This window comes from Rhincodon typus, chromosome 14 (genome assembly GCF_021869965.1).
Source record: "Rhincodon typus isolate 14 chromosome 14, sRhiTyp1.1, whole genome shotgun sequence".
Lineage (NCBI taxonomy): Eukaryota > Metazoa > Chordata > Chondrichthyes > Orectolobiformes > Rhincodontidae > Rhincodon > Rhincodon typus.
This window is the reverse complement of record NC_063345.1, coordinates 42,426,761-42,453,521: the sequence shown is the minus strand read 5'-3', so window position 1 is coordinate 42,453,521 and position 26,761 is coordinate 42,426,761. Positions and strand designations below refer to the sequence as shown.

The window sequence follows — 26,761 nt, the reverse complement described above, 5'->3', positions numbered from 1 at the left end:
CAACTCCCCCCTTCTCCACCCAGATCCCACATCCCACCAGAAAACTGTTAAAATTCAGTCTATAATGTTGCAAATGCTTTAACTCCAACACCCTCATTCCACACAAATCTGACAGTCTTTCAATTAGGTAAGGTAAAACTCAATTAGGTAAGCTGAGGTTTTATATTTTGCTGTCAACCAATCTCTCAGCAGCTTGTACCAACAATATCAGCCGAAAATCCAGCCATTTCACATCTGGCTCCAGCTGCCCACTAGTACAAGTCAGTATGCATCATCAAAAAAATCTAATAAAACCTTTTCTACCAACAAGCCTCAAATTATTCTTTTACATCAAGGGTGTGCATCTCACACCACACCAAGTTTAAGTGGTGAGTGTACCTCTGGTTAGTCAGTTTGCCCTTCCACCTCTAGGAGGAAGACGTGTCTCAGAGCTCCCAGGCAATTGAAGACCAACAGCGCCAAGCAGAGGCAGTGGCAGCTGCTGGTACTGCAAGAAGGGTTGATGGTAGTATTAACAATGGAACATGTAACATAGAACAGTACAGCATAGAACAGGTTCTTCGGCCCATCATGCCCATACTGACCATGATGCCATTCTAAACTAATCCTGTCTGCCTGTATATGGTCTGTATCCCTCTATTCCCTATCTGTTCATGTGTCAGTCCAAAAGCCTCTTAAAAGTTGTAACTGTATCTGCTTCTACCACTTCCCCTGGCAGAGTGTCCCAGGCATCTACCACCCTCTTTGTTAAAAACTTGCCTCGCACATCTCCTTTGAACTTTTCCCCTCATACCTTAAACCTATGCCCCCTGGTAGTTGATGTTTCCACCCTGGGAAAAAGACTCCAACAATCTGTGCACGTTTCTCGTAATCTTTTTATTCTTTCATCAGGTCACCCCCCTCAGCCTCTGACATTCTGGTAAAAACAAACCAAGATTACCCACCATCTCCTTACAGCTAAGGCAGTCCAATCCAGGGAACATCCCAGTAAACCTCTTTTGCACATTCTCCAAAGTCTCCACATCCTACCTACAGTGTGGTGACTAGAACTGCATACAATACTCCCAATGTGACCTAGTTAGAGCTTTATATACAATGGCATGGCATGCCAATAATTATACTCAAGCATGCCATATGCCTTCTTTACCACTGTTGGCACGCACCGCATGATCCCACTATATATCAATGCTCCTAAGGGTGCTGCCATTTACTTACATTTTCCTCTTGCATCTAGCCTTCCAAAATACATCACACACTTGTGCAGATTAAACTCATCTGTCATTTCTCCAGACACATTTCCAATGGATCTATATCCTGCTGCATCATTTAATGACCTTCTTCACTATTTACAACTTTGTCAATTTTCAGAGTCATAAAGCTGTACAGCATGGAAACAGACCCTTTAGTCTAACTTGTCCATGCTGAACAGATATCCTAAATTAATCTAGTCTCATTCGCCAGCATTTGGCCCATATCCTTCTTAACCCTTCCTTTTCATATACCTATCCAGATGACTTCTTTAAATGCTGTAATTGTACCAGCCTCCACAACTTCCTCTGGCAGCTCATTCCATACTCACACCACCCTCTGCATGAAAAAGTTGCCCCTTAAGTCCCTTTTAAGTATTTCCCCCCTCATCTTAAACCTATGCCCTCTAGTTTTGGACTCCCCCACCCCAGGGAAAAGACCTTGGCTATTCACACTATCCATGCCCCTCAAGATTGTATAAACTTCTATAAGGTCAGCTCTCAGCTCTGATGGTCGTGGAAAAATAGCCTCAACCTGTTCAGCTTCTCCCTATAGCTCAAATCCTCCAACCCTGGAAATATCCCATTTCTGAAGAATGGTCTAGGCCCGAAACATCAGCTATCCTGCTCCTCTGATGCTGCTTGGCCTGCTGTGTTCATCCAGCTCTGCACCTTGTTATCTAATATCCTTGTAAATCTTTTTTGAACCCTTCCAAGTTTCACAATATCCTTCCTATAGTAGGGAGACCAGAAATGCACTCAGTATTCCAAAAGTGGCCTAATCAATGTCCTGTACAGCCACAACATGACCTCCCAACTCCTACGCTCAATGCAATGACCAATAAAGGCAAGCATACTAAACCCCATCTTCACTATCCTATTTAGGTGGGACTCCACTTTAAGGAACTATGAACTTGCACTCCAAGGCCTCTTTGTTCAGCAACACTCCACAGGACTTTACCATTAAACATATAAGTGCTGTCCTGATTTGCCTTTCCACAATGCAGCACTTCTCATTTATCTAAAAATTAAACACCATCTGCCATTCCTTGGCCCATCTGATCAAGGTCCCATTTTACTCTGAGGTAAGCTTCTTTGCTGTCCACTACACCTCCAATTTTGGTTACATAAGCTAACTTACTAACCATACCTCCTATATTCACATTCAGACAGAAGTCTGCTCTCAGCTCTACGGATCTTTTCACCCATCTTCAATACTCCCCCTCCACCTGGACTCCTGCTTCTAGCCTTTTAGTTGCATTTTATGTCTTCAAGAACTCGTGACATCACATCAGTTGCCTTAATTTCCTTGCTCACTCGCCCACTCTAATGAATCTCCCTTCGGACTGCTACACTCTATTCTCTCTGGTCTAACCTTGACTTTGTTATCAAACCTGCTACTAGAGCTATTATTGCCTGGTATGCTGACCATTACCCTGCAGGTGCTGAGTTGGCACTGTCAAATACTTCCTCCAATCTCCCCTGGATCATTAACCTACCACAGAACATCAAATGGTTATTTCTAGGACTGTCACTGACCACAAGTTCCCACCTCATAATCCCCCAATAACACACAGCCCTTGTCTACCTCCATCACAAAATCCAAAAGGGACTGCACTGGCAAACCCATCATTTCAAACTGTCCTGGCCCCACATGAACATATTTCTCCCAACTTGATTCGAAATACAAGTCCCACCTCTTCCCCAGTCTCATCCAGTCACTTTCTACTTACATTTGTGATTCTTCTGACACTTTATATTGGTTTCACAATTTCCAGTTTCTGGCCCTAGCTTCGTTCTCTTCACTGTCGATGTGCAATCTCTTTGCACATCCGTTCCCCATCAGGATCACCTGAAGACTCTCTGCTTTTGCTTGAAGACAAGCCTGAATAGTTCAAATGCACTGACACCTTCCTTCATCCAGTTGAGCTTATTCTCACTTTGGACAAATTTTCCTTTAACTGGTCTAACTTTCTCCAAGTCAAATGTACGGTTAAGGGTATCAGTTTGGGTCCCAGATATGCTCATCGTTTTGCGGGGTATGTAGAATATTATTTGTTCTGGTCCTACCTGGCCCCTACCCACATCTCTTTCTTTAATCCATCCTCCTCCTCTCATCCAGATTTGTAAAAGTTCATGAATTTAGCTTCCAATTTCCATCTGTCTCTCACCTTCACCTGGTCCGTCTCCAGCTCTTCCTTTCCTTGACATCACTGTTTCCATTTCTGAAGATGGCCTATCCACCAATACACACTACAAACTCACTGACTCCCACTGCTACCTTGACCACACTTCCTCACATCCTACTTCTAGCAAGGATTCAATTCTGTTTACCAAGTTTCTCCATTCCTGTCCTATCAGTTCCAATGATGCCACCTTCCAACAGGGTACCTGTGACAAGTCCCCCTCTTTACCCAAGTGAGAATCACCCCCCAACATGGTAGATAAGACATTTAACTATGTTTGACACATCTCTCGCATCTCTGCCCTCACCACTTCACTTCCTCCCAATACAACTTTAGGATTTCCCATGCCCTCATTTTCCACTCCACTAGTTTCTCCATTCAAAGGTTCATCTTCCTCTATTTCTGCCACCTCCAGCCACCAACAAAAAAGCATCTTCCCCTTCCCTTCACTGTCAGCATCCTGTAGAAATAATTCTCTCCATGACACTCTGATCCACTCTTCCATTACTCTGAACGCTCCCTCATACCCCCACAGTACCTGCCCATACAACTGCAGAAGGTACAACACCTGCCCATTCAAATCCTTACCATCCAAAGCCCAAAATACACACTCCAAGTGAAGCAGTGTTTTATTTGTACTCCTTTCAATTTAGTCTACTGGATTTGCTGCTGTATTTGTGTTTTCCTTTTGCAGATTATAACCCAACTTTCTAGAGGCTTGTCACTTCAATAACCACCTCGCTCATATGTTGACATTTCCATCTTTGGCTAGCTACAGTATTACAATAAAGGTCAACACAAGCCGGAGGCACAACAATTCCTTTACCACTGAGGCACTTTACAACCTCAAGGACTCAAAATTGGAGTTCCACAACTTCAGAGTATAAGCCTGTAAAAGAAAATAGAAATTGCTGGAAAAGCTAAGCATATGTGGCAGCATCTGTGGAAAGAAACCATAGGCAACGCCCTGGGTCCAATGTCAACACCCCTCCCTCCCCCACCGAGTTCCAAGGAAGGGTCAAACGTCAACTCTGACCTTTCTCCACAGATGCTGCCAGACCCACTGAGCCCCTCCAGCAATTTCTATTTTGTTTCTGATTTACTGCATCCGCGGTTGTTTCAGTTTTTATAATCTCTGTACTCCATTTCTCTTACATCTCTTTCTCTCCCCGACACACCTCCCCGCCCCCAACCCCCCCATATCTTGTTCGTTTCACTCTTACCACAGTGGACTTATTTTCTCCCTTTTCATACTTAACACATGGAACTACTTTACATACCTATCACTCCTTCATGTCATCTGCAAACTTACTAATCAAACCATCTACATTTTCATCCAAATCATTGACATATATTATAAATAACAGAGGTCCCAACATTAGTAATCCTTGCAGCACATCACTGGTCACGGACCCCCAGTCTGAAGAACACCCCTCCAGAAACAGCACCTGTCATCTAAGACCAAGTCAATTTTATATCCACTTTATCAACTCAGTGTGGATCCCTTGTGGCTTAATCTTCTGGACCAGCCTACCTTGAGGGAACTTGTCAAATGCTTTAAAGTCTATATAGGCAATATCCACTGCCCTAATCTCATCGATCACCTTTGTCACTTCTTCACAAAACGCAACCAAATTTGAGACAAGATCTCCCCTGCACAAAGCCATTTTGACATGAACATTTCTTTTGATAGATGTAAGGTGCGATGGGGGAGGATGCCTGCTGAATGAGACAGATGGATGTGGGAATTTGGGGAGCTGTCCAATTGACACTGGAGTCCAGAGGAGGAGGTATTCCTTCTTTCATGAACTTCCTCACTGCCCCTTACGTCAGAGCAAGGCCAAGATGAAGTGTTTAATTGGGCATTAACTGCCCACTTAAGAGTCTCTCTGGGTTATGGGCAGGCAACCACCTCATCATCTGCAACATCATTGTGGGATAGATGGACTGGCAGTGGGTATGCTACTAATGGTACAATTCCCTAATTTACAGATCCTGCTTGTTTTCCTACCTTGGTTGGCAAGTAAAATTCAGTTCATGGAGTATGGTGACAAGAAATGTCCACAAGAAACCAGAATCTGCTTCCTGCTATTTAGGATTAGGGGAAAACTTAGTAAACACTCTATTTCAAATAGCCTGATGATCAAAACTTCCATTATGTTCCTTATTCACTCAAATAGATCGATTTAGAAAGGAGTACTGAAAGCAGTGTACCTCATTTGTACCATTCAGCTCAGCACTTATTTTAAAAATTCATTCACAAGGTGTGGGTGCCCCTGGCTGCGTCAGCATTTGTAGCCCATCCTTGGTTGCCCTGAGTAAGTAGTGGTGAGCTGTCTTCTTGAACTATTGCAGTCCATTTGGTGTAGGTAGACCCACAAAGTTGTTAGGAAAGGGATTCCAGGATTTTGATCCAGTGACACTAAAGGAACACTAAGATACTTCCAAGTCAGCACGGTGAATAACTTGAAAGGGCACTTGCAGACAGTGGTGTTCCCATGTATCTTGTCCCACTAGATGGTAGTGATCATAGGTTTGGAAGATGTTAGGAGCCTCGGTGAAATTCTGCAGTGCATATTACTACTACTGAGCATCAATGGTAGAGGGAGTGAATGTTTGTGGTTGTGGTGCGAATGAAGTGAGCTGATATAGGTATAAAGCCTTTTCAGTTTTGTTGAAGCTGCACCCATCCAGGCCAATAGGAAGTATTAAATCACATACCTGACTTATGCCTTGTAGATAACGGACAGGCTGTGGGGAGTCAAGAGGTGAGTTACTCACTGCAAAATTCCTAGCCGTTAACCTGGTCTTACAGCCACAATATTTATATGGTTAGTCCTGTTCGGTTTTTGGTCAATGGCCCTCCCAGGATGTTGAAAAGTTGAGGAATTCAGTAATAGGGATATCATTGAACATCAAGGGGTGATGGTTAGATTCTATTTTGCTGGGGATGGTCATTGCCTGGCAATTGTCCGGCACAAATGTTACATTCCACTTATCATCCCAAGCCTCGAAATTATCCAGGTCATGTTGCATTTGGGCATGGACTGTTTCAGCAGCTGAGAACTAAAGAATGGTGCTGAACATTGTGCAGTCTTCAGCGAACATCCCTCCTTCTGACATTATGTTGGATGGAAGGTCATTGATAAAGTAGTTGAAAATGGTTGTGCCAAGGATACCATCTTGAGGAATTCCTGCAAAGACTTCCTGGATCTGAGAGGACTGACCTCCAACCACAATGGCCAACTTCCTTTGCCAGGTATAACTCCGACCAGCAGAGAACTCACCCCCTCCCCTCATTCCCATTAACTCCAGTTTTGGTAGGGCTCCTTGATGCCACAAGCATTCAAATGCAACATTGATGTCAACGACAGTCACTCTTACCTCACCTCCAAGCTGACTTCAGTTTATAGCAAAATCATAAATTCAGCCCACATTTGAAAGTTAATTCATATTAGCCTTTTACCTGAGTTGATCAACAATTTCTGAAGAAAGCTCCTGTTCCTTTATACGTCCCATTACTCTTGGTGGATTTCCAACCAATTCTATTATTGTTACTTGTCTCAGTTCCAGACCACAGGCAGCTTCCTAATAGGGATAGAAACAATACGCTTCAGTGAGAGAGATTAGTTAGTAACAACATTCACGAAAAATATCTTGCAGCTTTGTCGTTCAACACATATTCCTTACTCTCCATGTAAGCAATATTCTATTGACGGTCTTTATTCTTTAAAGATACCAAATATAATTATATTTTATAAAATAGGAAGATTAGAAATTTTAAAAAATCATGGTTAGAGATCTCTATTAATTAGTCATATGACCATTTTCAGTTTCTAGAGAAAAACATAAGAAATTATAATTTTCAATGTCATTTGTCACTCAAACAGTTGAGTTTGCCTATTTCCCAAGTCTGGAATCATCCCGACACCTCTTTGTCTCAGAACACCATCCCATTCATCTGTCAGCTCATTCCTTCTGAATGAAATCCCTCCTCAATAAACTTTGCTGGCTCCCTACCTTTTTACAGCAGCTCCTACTTCACTAGCCTGGAACATGAGACTTGAATATACAATGGTCAAAAATTAATGAAGCAGGGATTATTTGTTCTATTGGCATAAGGTCATTATAAACATGAAGGGAAATTAAGATTTAAAAATTTACATGGAATAAAGCCTATGGTTTAGATTTCATTAAGGAAATCCTTTGAGTGTTTCCTCATTCCCATCAGGCCTTCTTAACCTCTAAAGGGAATTGTGTCTTTTGGGGTCAGTTCAACTATCCCAGCTACCATTCCCAGTGATCTCCCTCAATGTTGACAACAGCTGGAGGCTCCAATGCAACTGCTCAAGCTCCCTTCCCTCATTATCATCACTTATTGCTGCAGCTCCAATCCAAGCTGGAATCTGTCACTTGTCAAGTATTTGGAAATTTCTGTACTTGAGATTCATGCCTTAATAGTTACTACAGCTCAAATAGAATCCTCCGTAAGTGCATGATGCCTGGTGAGGGTTCGGACTCTAATGTCATGATCCATTACTTCCTAGAAAATTCCTCTTCCTACATCTTTTACCAAGGGCACTGCCTCCTACACCCCTCCTGATTTGTCACTGCTGGGTGGGGTGATGGAAAAAGTTTGGGTTGGGGAGGGGGGAATGGTTTTCAGGGGTCCAAGAGATGTAAGGGGTCATGCAATGCATAGTTTGGGGAGGGGATAAGTTAAGTTAGGGGGTCAGCTAACAGAAGTAGGATTACATTTTCAATTGTCTAAGTTTTCCTGAGTAACAATTAACTTAATGAAAGAAGAACCTTGTGAACCCTCCAATCTAAGTGTTCTTGTTTCAGAGAGTTCTAGATGAAGGGGAATTGCCCATCAGAATCTTCAATTTCCCGAGCAAGTCCCTTGGAGTCTGTTGTTTGTGGAACTCTGCGGAGTCCCAACATGCAACTCCATTTTGTACTGCTCCAATGACTATCTGGTTACTAGGATACCTGGGCCAATATTTGACTAAAAGTTCATTTAAAAAGTTTGGCTTAGAGTACTCATTTGTTACATTTTACCAGTGATGAGATAGACAGCAAGGGGCTTCATAGAACATAGAACAGTACAGCACAGTACAAGCCCTTCGGTCCACGATGTTGTGCCGAACTTTTGCCCTAAATCTAAGGTCTATCTAATCTCCATCTCTACCTTGTGCTATCATCCATATGCCTATTTAATAGCTGCTTAAATGCCCCTAAGGAGGCCGACTCCACTTACCCTCTCCAGCAATGCATTCCATGCCCCTACCATTCTCTGAGTAAAGAACCTACCTCTGATGTCTCCCCTATATCTACCTCCACTCACTTTAAAACTATGGCCCCTCATAATAGCTACCTCCACCCGAGGAAAAAGTCTCTGGCTGTCCACTCTATTTATACCTCTGATCATTTTGTACACCTCTATCAAGTCACCTCTCATCCTTCATCGTTGTACAGAGAAAAGCTCTAGCTCTCTCAACCTTTCCTTGTAAGACCTTCTGTCCATTCCAGGCAACATTCCTGGTAAATCTCCTCTGCACCTTTTCCAATGCTTCCACATCTTTCCTGTAATGAGGCGACCAGAACTGGACACAATACTCCAGATGTGGCTGAACCAGTGTTTTCTATAGCTGGAGCATAACTTCACGGCTCTTGAACTCAATCCCTCTTTTAATGAAAGCTAACACACCATACGCCTTCTTAACAACTCTATCCACCTGGGTGGCAGCTTTCAGGGAACTGTGAACATGAACCCCAAGATCCCTCTGCTCCTCCACACTGCCAAGAATCTTTCCGTTAACCCTGTATTCTGCTTTCAAGTTTGTCCTTCTAAAATGAATCACTTCACACTTTTCAGGGTTAAACTCCATCTGCCACTTCTCAGCCCAGCTCTGCATCCTATCAATGTCCCTCTGTAACCTAGAATAGCCCTATGCACTATCCACAACTCGACCTACCTTCGTATCGTCCGTGAACTTACTAATCCACCCTTCCACTCCTTCATCCAAATCATTTACAAAAATCACAAATAGAAGGGGACCCAGAACAGATCCTTGTGGCACACCACTCTTAACTGAGCACCATGTTGAATATTTTCCGTCCACTACCACCTTTTGTCTTCTAAGGGTCAGCTAATTCTGAATCCAATCTGCGACATTTCCCCCTATCCAATGCCTCCTTACTTTGTGTATGAGCCTACCATGGGGAACCTTATCAAACGCCCTACTTAAATCCATGGATACCACATCCACTGCTCTACCTTCATCCATGTGTTTGGTCACTTATTCAAAGAATTCAATAAGGTTTGTGAGGTATGATCTACCCCTCACAAATCCATGCTGACTATCACGAATCAAACTGTGCCTATCCAAGTGATCATAAATCCTATCTCTCAGAGCCCTTTCCAATAACTTGCCCAACACTGAAGTAAGACTAACTAGCCTGTAATTTCCAGTATTATCCCTGTTCCCTTTTTTGAACAAGGGAATGATGTTTGCCTCTCTCCAATCTTCCGGCACTATATCCGTGGATAGTGAAAAGATCATCGCCAAAGGCCCTGCGATCTCTTCCCTTGCTTCCCATAGAATCCTTGGATAAATCCCATCAGGCCCGGGGAACTTATCTATCTTCAAGTCCCTCAAAATTGCTAGTACATCTTCCTAACATCTACCTCCACTAGCCTACCAGCCTGTTTCACACTGTCCTCCCCTATAACTAGGTCCCTCTCAGTTGTGAATACCGAAGAAAAATATTCATTAAGGACCTCTCCTATCTCTTTAGGCTCCGTGCACAAATTCCCTTTACAATCCTTGATCGGCCCTACCCTTTCTCTGGTCATTCTCTTATTCCTCACGTACCTGTAAAAAGCCTTGGAGTTTTCCTTGATCATATCTGTCAAGGTTTTCTCATGCCCCCTTCTAGCTCTCTTAAGCCCTTTCTTTAGCTCCTTCCTGGCTAACTTGTATCCCTCTAGAGACTTTTCCGATCCTTGTTTCCTAAATATAAGCATCCTCCTTCCTCTTAACCAGTCATTTGAACTCTCTTGAGAACCAAAGCTCCCTCACTCGACTGCATCTTCCCTGCCTGCTAGGGACAAACATATTGAGCACACGCGGTATGCATTCCTTAAACAATCTCCACTTTACTATAGTGCTCTTCCCTGACAGCATCTGTTCCCAATTTATGTTATCCAGTTCTTGCCTAACAGAATTATAATTACCCTTCCCCCAATTATAAACCTTACCCTACTGTATGTACCTATCCTTTTCCATGACAATTGTAAAAGTAACCGAGTTATGATCGCTACCGCCAAAATGCTCTCCTACCAACAGGTCTAACACTTGGCCTGGTTCATTGCCAAGCACCAAATCCAAAGTGGCTTCTTCCTTTCAACTGTCACAAAATTTCCTAGACATCTCTTTGTGAAAAGTTGTTCAGTGAGTTGTTCATTTGAGAAAAGTCTCAATTTATCGATGATCAAAATGATGAATGAATGCAGTAATCCATTTTAAATCCTAGTGAGACAAATTCCTATATTACCATTCATCATAAATTCTTGTTATGATGGTCCGTTGCCAGTGAGAAATAGGCAGAAATATAATTTGAGGATTTTACCTCTGCTCATCAGTATTGACTACCAGATCCTATTTACGAACCTGTAGCATGCTTATTTGTAGGTTGTAGTACATATCAGATGGACTTGGAGAGGATATGATGAAGAGACGCTGCATCTCATAAAACTGGTCCATGAGAGCAGCCACTGAATTCACGTCAACGTTAATTTCGATTACTGCAATTATATAAGAGAAAGGTGTTACCATCACATTGCATACATGACATGTTTCTCTTTACAGAAAACCTACTTGGTAGCCTGCATATAGAGATACAGCCATTGGAGGGGAGTGAAGAAGGGGCCAAAGTACTCCCTAACTGATGTCCAGTTATGCAACATAGCAGCTTTGTGCTGACATTACTTATGCTAAATTCATCAAGTTCACACGATTGTGAAGACTCAGCAACAAACGACCAAGAGCACACCAACAAGGTTTCTTCATATGCTGATAGCGAAAGGCCATTGATGTTACCCATCTATAGTTACCACACTTTGCATTGATTGATTGAAATATATATCTTTCTACCTCCCTTGAATTGTCAATTGCAAATGAGAAAGCAATACATGTCTAAGGTGAAAAGCAAAACAGCACTTCTCTCTCACCTTGTGGGAAAGTGCCTGGCCTTCAGTTGGTATCTGTGTTCCAGAGGTCAACCCCGTACCAATTCCACTCACAATTTATAGCTTCCTCTTCTCTTGGTCAATTCCTACTTGTTGTTAATGTTTTATTCTGAAACATTTTTTCAGTATAATTTATGCGTTCTTTGTACCTCTTTGATCTCGCAGGCCTTCCTCCAACAGCATTTGGATTATTGTTTTGCTTCAGGACATGGGTACATTTTATATTTTCTCTTGTCTTTGATAATTCAGGGAAGGTTTTGGTTGGAATCATTACAATGCAAATACAAATTTGTAGAAACCAAAGCTGTTCACTTTGTTATGAAGATGTAATATCTGAAATATTAATTTGCCATCAGCCAGATATAGATCATGTAATTTTTGGCAAGACACTTTTCAAAGAAAAGGACATTAGCTGACAGTAGCTAAAATAGTTGCATTTGTGAAGAATGCAAACTGCTTTCTATCAGACAACAAACTCAGATGTCAGACTCAGATCTTCGAGCTATAGCCACAGACAGGCCCACAAAGAAGACTGAATGCATCTGTGTTTTACCCAAGGATAGTGGGTGGCAGGGTGGAAGGCACAGAGGACAGTGGGAGAGTTTTTGGAGTATACTTTAAACAAAAGGAAGGAAGTGGGACTATCTTCCAGGATGGATTTCCCCTATGTGTCCCATGTGTAAGAGTCTTCCTGAGGGTAGTAACCAAGTTCCTTCTCTTTCTCTTGATATACTTTGGTAAAAAGAGAGTTACCCACTTCTGTTCAGCTATCCACACCAACTGCATTATGGTTTTAATTGACTGTTAGTTATGCATTTATATGGGCTTCCAAGTTTAGAGGTCACTCATTCCCTTTATTGTGGGAGTCAACAGGGAGCAGATAGGAAAGTGGCAATCTACCATCAACCCTGTCATGCCCAACCCCATAAACACACCCAGGAGTACATAATGTCGCATGTTTAACTGATAACAGCCATAATATTGATGAGTAATCAAAGTTTAACATTAGCAACAACATTTGTTTTTGAGATGGCTACTGATTGTTGTGCTGTAAACAGAACTCAGATTATCTACACTAAATATGTGAGCGATACAGTCCCATTTATCCCATTTACAAAGCAAGATGCGGCAGCAGCACCAGCATCATACAGATCTGAATGCTCATTTCCCATGGAGAAGATTACAGTGCCACATTCCCAATATTCAACTTAATTCACTTACGTACACAAGATGGCGCCACTCCAGACCAGCTTCGATTGAACAGACACACCCTTTTGGAGATTCCCTGTCGCTCATAGCCTCCCTCACATGTGTAAGTACAGGTTGCCCCATAGTTATTACCAGCCGATGTACAAGTGATGTAACCATGGACAGGCGGCTTCAGGACAGGGCATCTTCTAACTGGTAATGTCAGGAACAGAGAGGAAAAAATGTTGATGCATAGCTACATATTTCGAGACTGTTTTTCAGACAGAGTGAAGAATCCACTTTTATAATCACGTGGCAATAACCTTCTGGAACCCCCTCAAGTCAATGACAACTAATTAACACCTACATCTGTCCTAATGGGTCCAGAACACTCACTACTGTGTTATAATCTGATACAGGAATGATTGTGTCCATGAGAAACCTTTACATAATGGAATAGTGTTAGTGACTTTCCACTTAACCCTTGGAGTAGCAATGCAAACTTTTGTAACTGTTTCTCCTCCCTGCACAAAGAAGTTTGCTCACATGACTTCCACAGTATTGAACCAACTGTTTTTGAATTCACAATTTTGAAAGAAAAAAAGCAGTCAGGTAAGAGATGAGAGCTACTCCATTCACATCTACTCATTCAATGCCCCTTACTGTAAGCTACAATGAAAAAGCCTCTAATCTGTATAAGAAATAAAAAAAAAACAACTAACAATTCGGATTTGACATCTGCAAGTAAAATTTTCTTTCATCAACACGTTACACCCTGAAAAGAAATTCTTAAGATTTTTGAGGAGAAGAAATTTCCTACAACTACCAAGCTTCTGGCTAGCCAACCAACCATCCCCAAGAAGCATTCTGGATTACTGACACTAATTTTAGCCTGTTGGACTCGATCTTAAAAAGCAAAGAAATTGTTATTCATACTTAAATTTTCACTAATGGAATATTTTTGTTCTATTACCTCTCTCCTTGAATGTTTGTATCAGAGCCTACATTGTGAAGTATTACCCAACATCTGCCACCCCAGGGTCCAAGAGTGTGTGAAATAACCCTACTTCTGAAACTTAACTATCATAGTGCAGCTACAGTTCTTGCAAAGTCAGAGCTCACAAACAAAGGAAGTAGGGGAAATATTCCGCTATTTTCTCTTTTATGAAAAAACAAAGGGGGAAATACAAAATCACAATCTGCTTGTAAACAAGTCATGAGAACAGGAGAGATTTTGGTTTTAAAGCTCAATCATCTGTGACCACTGTGATCTGTGATCACTATTCAAATTGTAGAGAGAGGAACACCGACAAATAATAGAGTTAAATGGATATAAAGAATTGGGATCTGTTTGACCTAAATTTTTAGTAATTGCCTCTTGGACTCTCTAATATCTCTAGAAGACTATTTGCCTCCATTCGCTGCCTGGCAGCTGTCCCATTATTTACCACCCACAGTTAAACAGTCAAATCCAAACAGCCTGCTATTCTCAGCCTGAAATCATGTCCCCTTATTATAAACTTGGTAATCATATCATATACATCACTAGAGTGCAATTATCTTGAATACTGCAGTAGGATCTCCCACAGGTCTCATTCACTCCACAATAATAAAAAAAGAGTAAGCTATTTATTCAAATAGAGGGATTGTTGTTGGCAATGTTATGGTCAAATTCTTAGCTTTATGACATTCCTCTAACATATCTTCAGAAGCATTAACAAGTTCATTTAAACAAGAGGCTATCATACAAACAGGTTAAGAATTCATCCTCTGAAATAGTCAATAATTTCCAACTTTATATTAACTTCACTGCACAGTAAGGCGACCTAATGGCGTAGTGGATAAATATCCTGTCATGTTCTACTAAGCCATACATGAGATGATGATTATCTACAATAAACTACCTAATGCCTTCCAAGGCAGTTAAGTGGTCACTACAATTGGCCCAAATACCCAGTGCTGGAATTAAAAAGGCTTTTGACTCCAGATTGTTGCTGATTGATGTATGCTGAATGTAAATCGTGTGGACATCAGGTGAGTGCAGGATTAGGACTAGTGACAGCCTTATTGATCAAACTATCCTGCTGTCACCTCTGCGTAGGTTCACATATGAGGAATAGCCTCTTGAGTGAGAATTTGTACAACAACCAAAGTCTGTGTAGTCCCAATGCAGTGCGAGCACAGAGACAAAAGGCAAACAAAATTGGAGGGATAACATGGGCTTCTACCATTTATGACAATAAATTTCCTAAATATCACACAAATAACTGCTTCAAAATATCTCCAAACTGAAATGCACTAACCTTGAACCCTAATCTTACTTATATTCAAGCTTCATCCATCAGAAAGCAGTTCCTTACTCAAAAACAATGGCTTTACTTCATCGGTATAAACCTCAGAAATACGTTTTCCACCTACTGCCCTCCACAACTTTGTTTTGTGTCTGTAAGTGTTCCACCTATCCTTGGGAATTTAACCACTTGGGTTTGTGGGGGTGGGATGGGAGAATTATAGAATACAGGGCTTAACTGTGTCAATACTGTGATAATAGCTGCTGAGCAAGTACATGGGCAGGTGTGTCATGATGATATAAAATCACATGGGGTTTGGTACTGATAGAAGTAGACAGAGCTCAGCTCTAATTTATGGGAGTAAATATTGAACTAGTGATACTCAGTCCTTGTATGCCTCAAGCTTCTAAAGATATTCCTACCAGGTAAATTACCCAAAGCCCAAGGTTTGAGATATGGATCTGTGGGGATGGAAATTGAGTGATTAAGAGTCCTGTTCCATTTCATTTGTGCCAGTGAACTGAGGCAGTGGAGTTTCAGCTTTCCCTGACCTCCATTACTTGACAACATTTCTAACTTATTTTCACTTATTTAATGCTTTTCCTGTCTTCCAATCTATTTTCATTACTTACACAAAAGCTCAGCCACTCACATTTCTTTCTTATTATTCATTGAAATCATTTTATATTTCTTATTCCAAATGGTTGTTTCTCTGATGGTTTATTTGAACTGAACAATTCATATGAATGTCATTTTAACTGTTGGTACCATGCTATCATACATCTCTGAAGGTGTTAAACAGAAAAGATGCAAGCTATGTGGTAGGTGACCCACCATGAACTGTGACAGTAAACTTGCAGGAGGCTTTGTTCCTCTCTCTGTCATACGCCACATAGCGAATAATATGTTCCCCCTTTCCAAATTCAGAACCTGAGGGTGGTCCTCTCAGAACTATTCTGTGAAAGAACATCAGGAGACAGGAGAGGTTTATTATCTGACAGTCAGATCTGAATATTTGACAAATCACTGCTGAAGAATTCTGTAAATTTATATGCTCACAGCATCAAAGCATAAGATGTAAATCATAGATAAAAAGGTGTACAGCTGGATGAACACAGCAGGCCAAGCAGCATCAGAGGAGCAGGAAAGCTGACGTTTCGGGTCGAGACCCTTCTTCTGATGCTGCTTGGCCTACTGTGTTCATCCAGCTCTACACCTTGTTATCTCAGGTTCTCCAGCATCGGCAGTTCCTACTATATCAGATGTAAATCATAGCTGCATTATCTTGCCAAGTTGCTGGATTGGTACTAGATATCCTGGGTTAGATTTTACAGGTTCCCAATCTTCTACCCCCAACCATCCCAGCTAAACTGTTGGAGAGAGCTTGCTCATGCTTTAGATGCCTTCCCCACCATAATTTAATGCTAGGAGCAACATTAATTGCTTTACGGAGAACCTACGTCTCTCAAGACGATCTCCTGCCTTAGAATGTTGCCAGCCAATCGGATGATGGACAGCTCTCCATCCTCATAGCACCAAACAGTGACTACAGCTGGCACTACGGGCAGTCCCACCACAGGAGGAGCCCAGGTAAGTCTGCACTTGGGGTCTCAGCAAAGGAGAGAAGGTGTAGTGCCAGGTTCAAGATGTCGTGAGGGGGTAACCTTAAAGGGGATGTCAGATTGGGCGAGAACCTCCAATGGTCCCTGAGGACTTGGTCACCCCTGATACCAGCCCACACGCTAACCCTTCCAAATTTCCCAAATTGCTTGGGCCTTCCATCAAAATGGGTAAATGCCAGGAGGGCAGATGAGATCTTTACGTGGTGATTAATTGGCACCATAAGAGGCTCAAACAAGCCTAAGGGCAAGTAGGCAGCCTGATGCCTCTTCCCTATGTTTGATTACTGGCAGGTCAGAGCACATGGTATGTGGCAGGGAGATCATCCACTGGATTTTACATGCCCTGTGCCTTCAAACTCACCAGTGAAGGAACACAGAATCTAATGTGATGTTTTTATGTTCAAATGCTGCAGCTGTTAGGATGGACGTGCGACACACCAGATTACCAAATCCTGGGAAGTTTAATCTGCAGCCAGGAGCAGGGAAGTACAACTGGCATTAGTACTCCCAGTCCCGAGAAAAGTAAATTTTGCCAGCTGTAACGCATTGATGTTTGAAAGCAATGAAATACCATTTAAGTATTTGTGCTGCTGCATTTATAGCAGCATTCAATATTAAATGGAAGCAGTTATTTAAACCACCTTTTGTGGCATGATAATACTTAACGTAGAAACGCAGATCGGGTCTGCATGCAAACATGGTCTCTGACCACAAGATGTCACCACGGGGCAGCCTTGGCCACAGCTAGTAAATATTTTGAATAGATAACAAAGGAGATAAATAACATATACACATGCTTATCTAAAATGTAATTAAAAACCTGTGAGATTATCAAATGTTCTCCTACACATGCTTCCACCCAATTCTGCTGGAAGATTTTCCCTTCGTTTACCCTTGACCCCTTGCAGAAAATCCATATCACTTCACTGAGCAATGTTGCTAATTCAATGCTCAGCCGTCCTCCAGAGATTCTAAATTATTTTTAAATTCATTCACGGGATCAGGGGATCGCTGGCCAGGCCAGCATTTATTACCCATCCCTAATTGCCCAGGGGGCAGTTCAGAGTCAACCATATCATTGTGGGTCTGGAGTCACATGCAGACTGGGTAAAGATGGCAGTTTCCTTCCCTAAAGGACAGTACTGAACCAGATGGGCCGTTCCAACAATCGGCAATAGATGCATGGTCATTATTAGACTCTTAATTCCAGATATTTATGGAATTCAAATTCCAACATCTGCTGTGGCAGGATTCAAACCTGGATCCCCAGAACGTTACCTGGGTCTCTGGATTAACAGTCCAGCAATAATACCCCTAGGCCATTGCCTCCCCTTGGATCCAGGAAGCTACTACTGTATGCCCCTATCAGTAACTATCCTCTTCATCCTAATCTCCCCCTCCCTTTCTCTCTCTCCTCCAATTCACTTTACCTCACCGTCCTTAGCCCCTCTTCCTCTCCTATTCCCTCCCATCTCCCTCCTATACAGTTCCTGCCTTGATGCCATTGCTTATTTGGTTCCAATTACTTCCATTTTCGTTGACCTGAACAGGACACGAGAGTTTGTCTCCCCAAGATCAAATAGTTATAAAAATAAAATGAAAAGCAGAGATCTGATGTTTCACACTAACTTAGTACTGTGTTTATCAGCTACATCTTTTATGCGCGGTGAGTCCCAATATACACGTGTAGTCAGCTGCCCCGGTTCAGCCACCTTCTCCCTGGACCCTGGGCATTTTATCCTTGGAGGTTCATAATCTATTAAAATCAAGAAATTGTCAATTAGTATTGTTTTACATTCCAATTGTGTCCTTGAATCCCAACTGTCCTGTTGCTGGGATATTGTTTTAAAGTTAACAGCTGTTCTAGAGTTGCACGCCCATGTGTTTAATTCCCATGCGTGGTCTTTGGCTATGAATAATGTGTGGATAGAGGGGAGAATCAGAAGCAGCATTGATACTGTTCTCAGCTGACAAGATTCTATAAACACATTTAGAACAAAGTTTATGAATAGTCATCAGGTATATAAAGCTCAGCTGACTCTTTGCTTCACTAGCTCTGGAGCGCTAATGTTAATTAATTGCAACAGCTCCATCTTTATATCGCAGAGAACACCAAGTGAGCACATACCATGGATCAAGCCAGGTAACTTTGGATATATGTAGTTCAATTAGGTTCCCTGTAAAATATTTTTAAGATATATACATCCTGGCCTGAGAACACGAAGTCAATTTTGTTTCTAATACATAAATTTATGTAATCTCTAGGCTTTCTGGTGAAGCCAACTTGAAGTAATGGTTAAAAGTCCCTGCTGTCTCAACAGGTTCTCTCTGCTCTTGGTGGATTCTACTTCAGCCCTGCTGAGACCATGAGACATTCCATTGCCTTAGCCAATTTCAACCTAATTCCCAATGGAGACAGGAACATGCACATTCTAAAAGGGTACACAAATGATAGGAACATTTGCACCAGTACATTAATGAATGCTAAAATTGAGGAAACGTTTTAATTTGATGCTGGTGCCGGTTAATTAAAAGATCCACAATCGGATCCCTCACCTCAGCTAGCACAGGTGCAAAACCTGTTTAAACTAAGAAAAAAATGTTAGAAGTTACTCTTAGCCATATTACTGAGTGCACTAATTATTTTAATAGAAAGGTTAATCAATTATTTGAAATAGGGTAACACCTGTCATAAAATAGCAGCCAAGAAATACCATGCAAGTAGTTTAAGCATTCAACTGCTAACATTAGCAACAATTTTCACAGAAGTAATACCAGTAAGAAGCTCCAAATGCAAGGAGGAAATACTGAAAACATACAATATGGTTGCAGAGATTTCTATGGTGAAAATAAAACACCAACACTGAGAAACCTCACTGGATTTTTGGTATCTTTTGACAACAACATTTTCATTACAGACTTCGAACTAAAATATTTGTGTAAGGTAGAGTGTTAAGGAACATTGTCTGAAGCATAAGGTTAGATGATCCAAACTGAAATTAAAACTCATTTCTTTTTTTTCCAAAGGTTCAAGGATTTAATAAGATTTAATAAGTACAAAGCTAAATGGATTACAGTCCAATTTACCAACACACATAGGTTCACTTCCACTCCACTGGCCATTCTCCAGGCACACTCTCATTCTATCTCCTTCCAGTTGGTATCCTTGCTCACATATGTATTCACACTGGGAATCCACGCGTGTCCCCTTGGAGCACACATATGATCCATATGGAAATGCAGGAAGTGAATAACAACGCACCTCTGAGAAGGAAACAGTCATTATTAATTGGATCATTAACACTCATGCTGAGAGTCATAATATATTCCACTTAAACTGTACATAAATTTAACTCAATCACATACCAGGTTGACGAATTTGAGGGATTTCTTATCCTGTTCATTCTGCCTACAATGTCAACACAGGTGAGAAATCGTTTATATCAATACTTAACATTTATGAACAATCCTTGCTTGATTCAGGAAATGCCAAAAAAATTTAAATCATTATTGATGCTTCTACTTATCAGTAATGTTATCAAAAAACCTAATAAGATCTTGGGGTAAAGGAACTGGTAACCTAAAGTTATTAATTTAGCAATTGTGCACAGTTTACTCCACAAATCCTGCTCCTGGAAACCCATTTTAAAATTGCTGAGTTGCACTTATCAGGTTATAATCAGTATAAACATTTAGGCCGCTGCAGAAACATAGAGCATCACCACTCCTGTATCAGGTGGGGCAAACAAGCCTGCACATGAAGGTAGACCTTTCAGTTTCAAAGAAACTTGGAAACCTCATTGAGTATAGCTAGTATAGTGCAGAATCATATTTTCAAGCAAGCCACCAAGAAACCAGAGGATTTAGGTTTCTGCAGCACACAGGAATAATTAATTGAAGTAGAAAAAAAATGCTATGAAACAAAAGCTCAAAACAGAATGAAGCACATATATTAGTTAGAATATTTTCAAATACAAGACAGATTAGTTTTGTGAGCACAACACTATAGGAAGTAAAAGATGGAGATGTCAAATCAGGGATGGAAAGAAATAAGTGCCATGTTTGACGCTAGGATTTAATGTTCCCAGCCTTTGAATGAGGTGGGCAATGGTAAGTCTATTGGGAAAGTATGGCAAGATTAGAAAAATGAGATTCTCTATGTCAGGGGGAAAATGTCCAATTTTCCATGCAAGGTTTGAATAGTGAGACAAATAACTCATTAGTGAGTGGCAGATGGGCTAGTTTGCATGCACTAACTTCTCATTATTATCTTATTCTTGCCTTATTTATATACAGTTTGTTATCCTTGCACATACTGCCCAGAAACTAGACTGTGACAATTCCTAACATGGAAGTCTGAGCAGGTACCTGGCAGCTCCCATTTGCCACTTGCTCCTCAGAATTTCCATTTTGGTCAACAGTGCCTGCCATCTCAGGGTACGCTCCATTGGTGGTGACTACCCAAACACCTTTTCTATAGAGGCTGGCAGCAGGGACACACTACCCTCATTATATCATCATGGCTCTGACTCACCATAAATACAGTGAACCACTTTAATGATATACTTTGGGGTGCACTGGCATCTTTCATTGTAGAAAGGCAGTTTGTAATGGTCATCAGCAGAGATCAGTGATGGGAGTGGACAAGTTTCTGTGCGATATCATGCTGCATTGTGTCTCCGCAGCTTACACATGTGCTTCAACCAATTGGTGATGCCTCAAAGTCTTCAATGGAATACTCCTTGGTCAAATCCAGGATCCTGTCACAGTCAATCAAGGGCAGCATGTGATCTCAGTCCAGGGACTTGGACATGGTCAGTTGGCCTTTCAGGGTAGTCAGGGTCACAGGTTTCATTTTATTACCACCTATAGAGAGGGTCATATTGAATACTGCTAATCCAATGCAATCGGTAAGGAAATTAGCAATATGTTAGTAAGGGAACTGCATGGATATCAGTCAGGGGACTAGTTACTCATTAGTAAGGACCATCCTTCCAAGTTGATCAGGGATTGGGTCATAGTCATTGAGATATGGGAATTCCCTTGGGCTGAATATTGTCATATTTTGGCTAAGTGTTAATTGAGTCAAGTTTCATAGAGGGTTTCTCTGTGAGACACGGCAAAATTTCTTACCACATCATCCCAAACTGATCAGTAACTACCTGCCGTACCTCCTGGGGAGGGAGCTGGGAAATAAATAGAGAGGAGGGGTGGGACTGGGGAAGGTGCCATCCCTCCTCTATTTATTTCTCAGCTCCATTGTCTCTTCCCATTTCTGAAGAAGGGTCCTGACCCGAAATGTCAACGTTCCTGCTCCTCTGCTGCTGTCTGGCCTGCTGTGTTTGTCCAGCTCCATACTGTGTTGTCTCCTTCCAACACTAATGCAGAGTGACACCAGTGTGTTTCACCTACAAGATGCACTGCAGTAACTCTACCAGGGCCCTTCAACAGTATCTTCCAAAACATCAATCTCCACCACCTAGGAAGGTATGCACAACAGATTCATGAGAACACCACCACCTGTAAGCTCCCCTCAAAGCCACACACCATCCAGACTTGGAATTAAATTGCATTTCCCTTAAAATTCTGAAACTACCTTCCTAACAGCATTGTGGATATATCTACACCAGATGGACAATTCACTATCATCTTCTCAAGGATTATTAGTGTGGGCAATAAATACTGGATTTAACTGACACCTCCCAAGAATGAAGAATACAAGAAAAACCATGAGGAAAAGAAACTAAGCATGTAGGAAATAAAATATCAACAGAGATAGCCCTGGAAATCCTGCTAGCTGAATGCTAATTTAATCCTACATACAATTAGTCATGAACCCACTTTCATAATTACAGAAATGTAACAACCTTTCAAATCAAGACTGTTATTACTAACCAATGGATTGCTTGATTTGCAATATTTTAAAAAATTCGTTGATGTTCTGTGTCATGGGTCTCAATAATAAATTTAAAATTGATCATATTTTGAAGCTATTAAAATTGATGTTGGAATACATGTATACCTCAAATATCTGATATCCTCTCCAAAAGGGTGTTTATCTCAGTAGTACAAGATCATGATATTGAAGGGCCAGCATAGTTAATATAATGGTAACTGAGGCGTTGTAACATCACAGTTGAAGAATTTGGATTCTTTCACTATACCTTTCCATTGTGTCCAATGGGCAGTGATAGATGCAAGCTAGTATGAAGCCATTTCATTTCTGAAGTGTTTTTAGTGAAACGTTACATTTGTCCTTATAAACAATGACAGATTAGAATTTTCTGTCATTAAGTTATCGTCACATGGTATATTATAACTTTTCATTATACATATTCACAGATCAATACAGATTGTGATAAGGCTTCACCGGTTTTCTATGTAGATGTGTAATGGTTAAATTTATTAGTTCCATTGCAAACAAAAATAGCACAAAAAATTCTCCCCACTGTTGCGCAGCGTTTGTATTCTCGAATTTTTCCTTACACCATCAAATTGCTCCTGGAACATATTCACACTGTCTGGCCGTAGTGAATGGCCTCTATTGTTCTGCTGCACTGGAGCTTGCATTGAGGAAGTTTCAAATTGCAGTTTTGAGAATCATCCAAAGATTATGCAATAATGTGCAAATCAAATTATATTCTTGTCTCATTTTGTAAGACAATGAACAAAACGAAAGAATATTTCTCAATGTTTCTCCCAAGTAATACAAGTCAGAGATCATGAAGTGCAAGGGGCGAATGGTAGTAAGTTTCAACTTTAACAAAAAGATGTAGGCAAGAGCAAGGGAAAATTTCATAAAAACTTGTACCAATTAAAGGCAGCCAGATGCAAATTTATCATTCACTGTAACTAATGTGAGAGAACGGTTTTCATAAACAGAAGGAACACATAAAACATGTGCAAATAAAGACTGAACACTCCCAGACTTGCAAATGTTTTGGGGAATTTTTCTCTTGTGTGCAGAGACAATATTTGGCCACTATAAAAAAAAACTACAAAATGTTTTCATGGTAACTGAAGCAGGCCATTTAGTGCCCCCATTACAGCCTGCTCCATTACAGCAAGGGATTGTGTCCATGATCTTGCTTTGCTCGACTTACACAAAATTATTCCCTATGTCACATTCCCCAAGCAGCTCTGCATCTGGCATTGTTTCAATTAATGGTCCAGTTACCCCTTGATACACTCAGTGGTCTCTGTCTCCATCGCTCCAAATGGAAAAACATTCTGTGCTGTAACAACTTGATGTAAAATCTGGTTTCTTTGCTCAGAATTGTATTTTTCCACCTCCACCCAACACTTTAATTGCCACCCATCCAATTTGTTGTACATTTTGAGCATTGTTTAACCCCTATACGTCACACTTTTGTTCATACAATCCAAAATGATAGAAGCCTTTCTTATGGCTTTATAGACAGTGGACAAGCAATCAGTAAGCATAAGTTAATTAACACCAGATTCTTAGTTCTTTCCATTTTCCACAATTCTGAAGGAATTTAATGATACTGGGTTTGGTTCCAAAGCAGCTGGTCACTGTCCACTACTTCACCCAAACATGTACTTTCAACTGCGGGTACTCCCAGGAGAATATCAGCAGTTCATTCAGCTTAGACAACGCAGCTGGGCCTGATCTTTCCCTCACTAAGCATTCATAAAGGCACTTTTTACAGCAAAATTTACTCACTAATGATCTTGATGATAACTCAGGTTTAAGGTAACTATTTTTTTCCAGAGACCCACCTTTACATCGGCTTATACCAGACCAGTACCTGGTCACTGTACATTCGACATGCCTTCGGCCTAGCAACCGGTATCCTCTATCACAAAGTATTCGACATCGTGTTCCAAGTGTGCTTCTGTAGTTTGCACCCCTTGGTGAGCGACATTCTACGTCACCATTTTCTACACTCAACGGATAGCACCATCTTGGCTCTGAGAAAAGATATGTTCAGGTTCAGTAGAGTTGAACATTGAGATTTCCTACCCCATTTCTCTTGGAGGTATCAATTCAAGTTGGGGAATGTTTCCATGGGCATTAGTATCTTGTAACACCTCACCAAATAGTCAATCAGGGCTGAAGCTATTCTCACTTGATTTCCACAAAGCATGGAAGGCTGCAATCAGAAATGGAATGCTGGTTGGGAGCTTGTGTAGTTTGACAATATTTTCTTAGAAAAACCAAGACAAATTATAGTATTGCCCATTCTGCTGGGATTAAAGATGTGTGGCTTACAGGACACCACAGGGCATCCAGCTGGGCGAACAGCATTTTACAGATTTTAATTAAAGCCCAGTAAAATGTACAATAATGTTTAAGATGACAATCTGATTGTTATAACGTCTGAAAGAACCAATTTCTTTTCCATTTCTCCACCAGTTCAAACTCCTTGATATGATCCATTTTTCTAGTTTAAAGCTTGTCAACTGACCATAACTAACCTGACCAGGACCGAATGCTGATGAGAAATGCAAAACTGGATTTAGGAATAGCTTGCTGGTTAGTGCAGTCAGTGACAGAGTCAAGTACTTATGGCATGTATATTTTTTTTCTCCATCCACTTGCTGTCCTTTCTCTGGAAGGTGCTTACTGAGAAAAGATTCTGAAGTAGAGTTGTCCTTCAGTACACAACTCATATCACCATTCATTATATCAGCCAATGTAATATGTATCAGTAAATCAATTAAATACCAGAGGGCAGAACAACAGCGCCAATGAATGTCACTACATTTGTTCTTATTCCTGGTGAGTGTTGGATTTGGAGCTAATAGGGTGAAGAAAATTGATTCTTTTTTACCCTCTCTTTGAAACTCAGGAAGCAATTCCAGTGCACCTGTGGCCAATGTAGCTGAAACCTTCCAGCTACGCAAAAAAGTGTACTGTGTAGAATCATACAAAATGGAGTGTATGAATAGGCCATTTGGCTCATTGAACCTAGTCCATCATTCAATATGGCCATGGCTGATCCTCTATTTCAGTGCCATACTCCCACACTCTCCCAATACTCTCGATGCTTTTAGTGTCTAGAAATCTATCTACTTGTTTCTTAAATATTCGGCGACTGGGGCTCTGATATAACACAGTGCGGACCTGGAGGAACACAGCAGGCCAGGCAGCATCAGAGGAGCAGGAAAGCTGACGTTTCGGGTCGGGACCGGCTGGGGCTCCACAGTCTTATGTCAATACCACAGGTGCACCATCCTAAGTGAAGAAGTTTATCTTCATCTCATTCTGAAATAGCCTAGTCTGTATCCTGAGACTGTGACCCCTTGTTCTAGACCCTTCAGCCTGGTGTTACAAGATCCTTGAATCCGGTCTGTCCAGTCCAGTCAGAATTTTATACAGTTCAATGAGACCTCTTCTCTTCTTCTGAAGTCCAGTGAATACAGGACTAACGGACCCAAGCTCTCTTCATATGATAAGCCTACCATTATAGGAATGAGTCGAGATCCTTTCTTAGGCAAAGAGGCCAAAACTGCAAACTACACTCCAGAGGTCATCTCCGAGCTGCAGCAAGACATCCTCACTCTTGTACTCAAACCATCTTGCAATGAAGGCTAGCATACTATTTGCATTTTTTAACTGCTGCTGCACCTGCATGCTTGCTTTCAATGATTGATGTAAGGGCACTTTCGACCTCAACATTTCCCAGTCTATTATTATATAAATAATAATCTGCCTTTCTGTTTTTCCTTCCAAAGTGGATAATCAACACTTATCAATGTTGAATCAGAGATAGTAGGAACTGCAGATGCTGGAGAATCCGAGACAACAAGGTGCAGGGCTGGATGAACACAGCAGGCCAAGCAGCATCATAGGAGCAGAGAGACTGACGTTTCGGGCCTAGACCCTTCATCAGAAAAGGGGGAGGGGAAGGGGGTTTTGAAATAAATAGGGAGAGAGTGGGAGGCGGATAGAAGAGGGATAGAGGAGAGGATAGGTGGAGAGGAAACAAACAGGTCGAAGAGGCGG

The 26,761-nt window shown here is 41.3% G+C and overlaps 1 protein-coding gene across 1 annotated transcript in view; it reads right to left on the bottom strand.

Moving 5' to 3' along the window:
• The window catches only part of srpx2 (sushi-repeat containing protein X-linked 2), a 37,246-nt gene that overhangs the window by 2,277 nt on the left and 8,208 nt on the right, over nt 1-26,761 (bottom strand). Inside the window, exons 3-9 of the mRNA XM_048605319.1 lie at nt 24,532-24,723; nt 19,876-20,052; nt 18,418-18,544; nt 16,001-16,122; nt 12,909-13,088; nt 11,110-11,243; nt 6,900-7,021 (exon numbers count right to left, since the gene is read on the bottom strand). Coding sequence (XP_048461276.1) covers nt 6,900-7,021; nt 11,110-11,243; nt 12,909-13,088; nt 16,001-16,122; nt 18,418-18,544; nt 19,876-20,052; nt 24,532-24,723 — 1,054 coding nt within the window. The remainder of the gene's footprint in view (nt 1-6,899; nt 7,022-11,109; nt 11,244-12,908; nt 13,089-16,000; nt 16,123-18,417; nt 18,545-19,875; nt 20,053-24,531; nt 24,724-26,761) is intronic.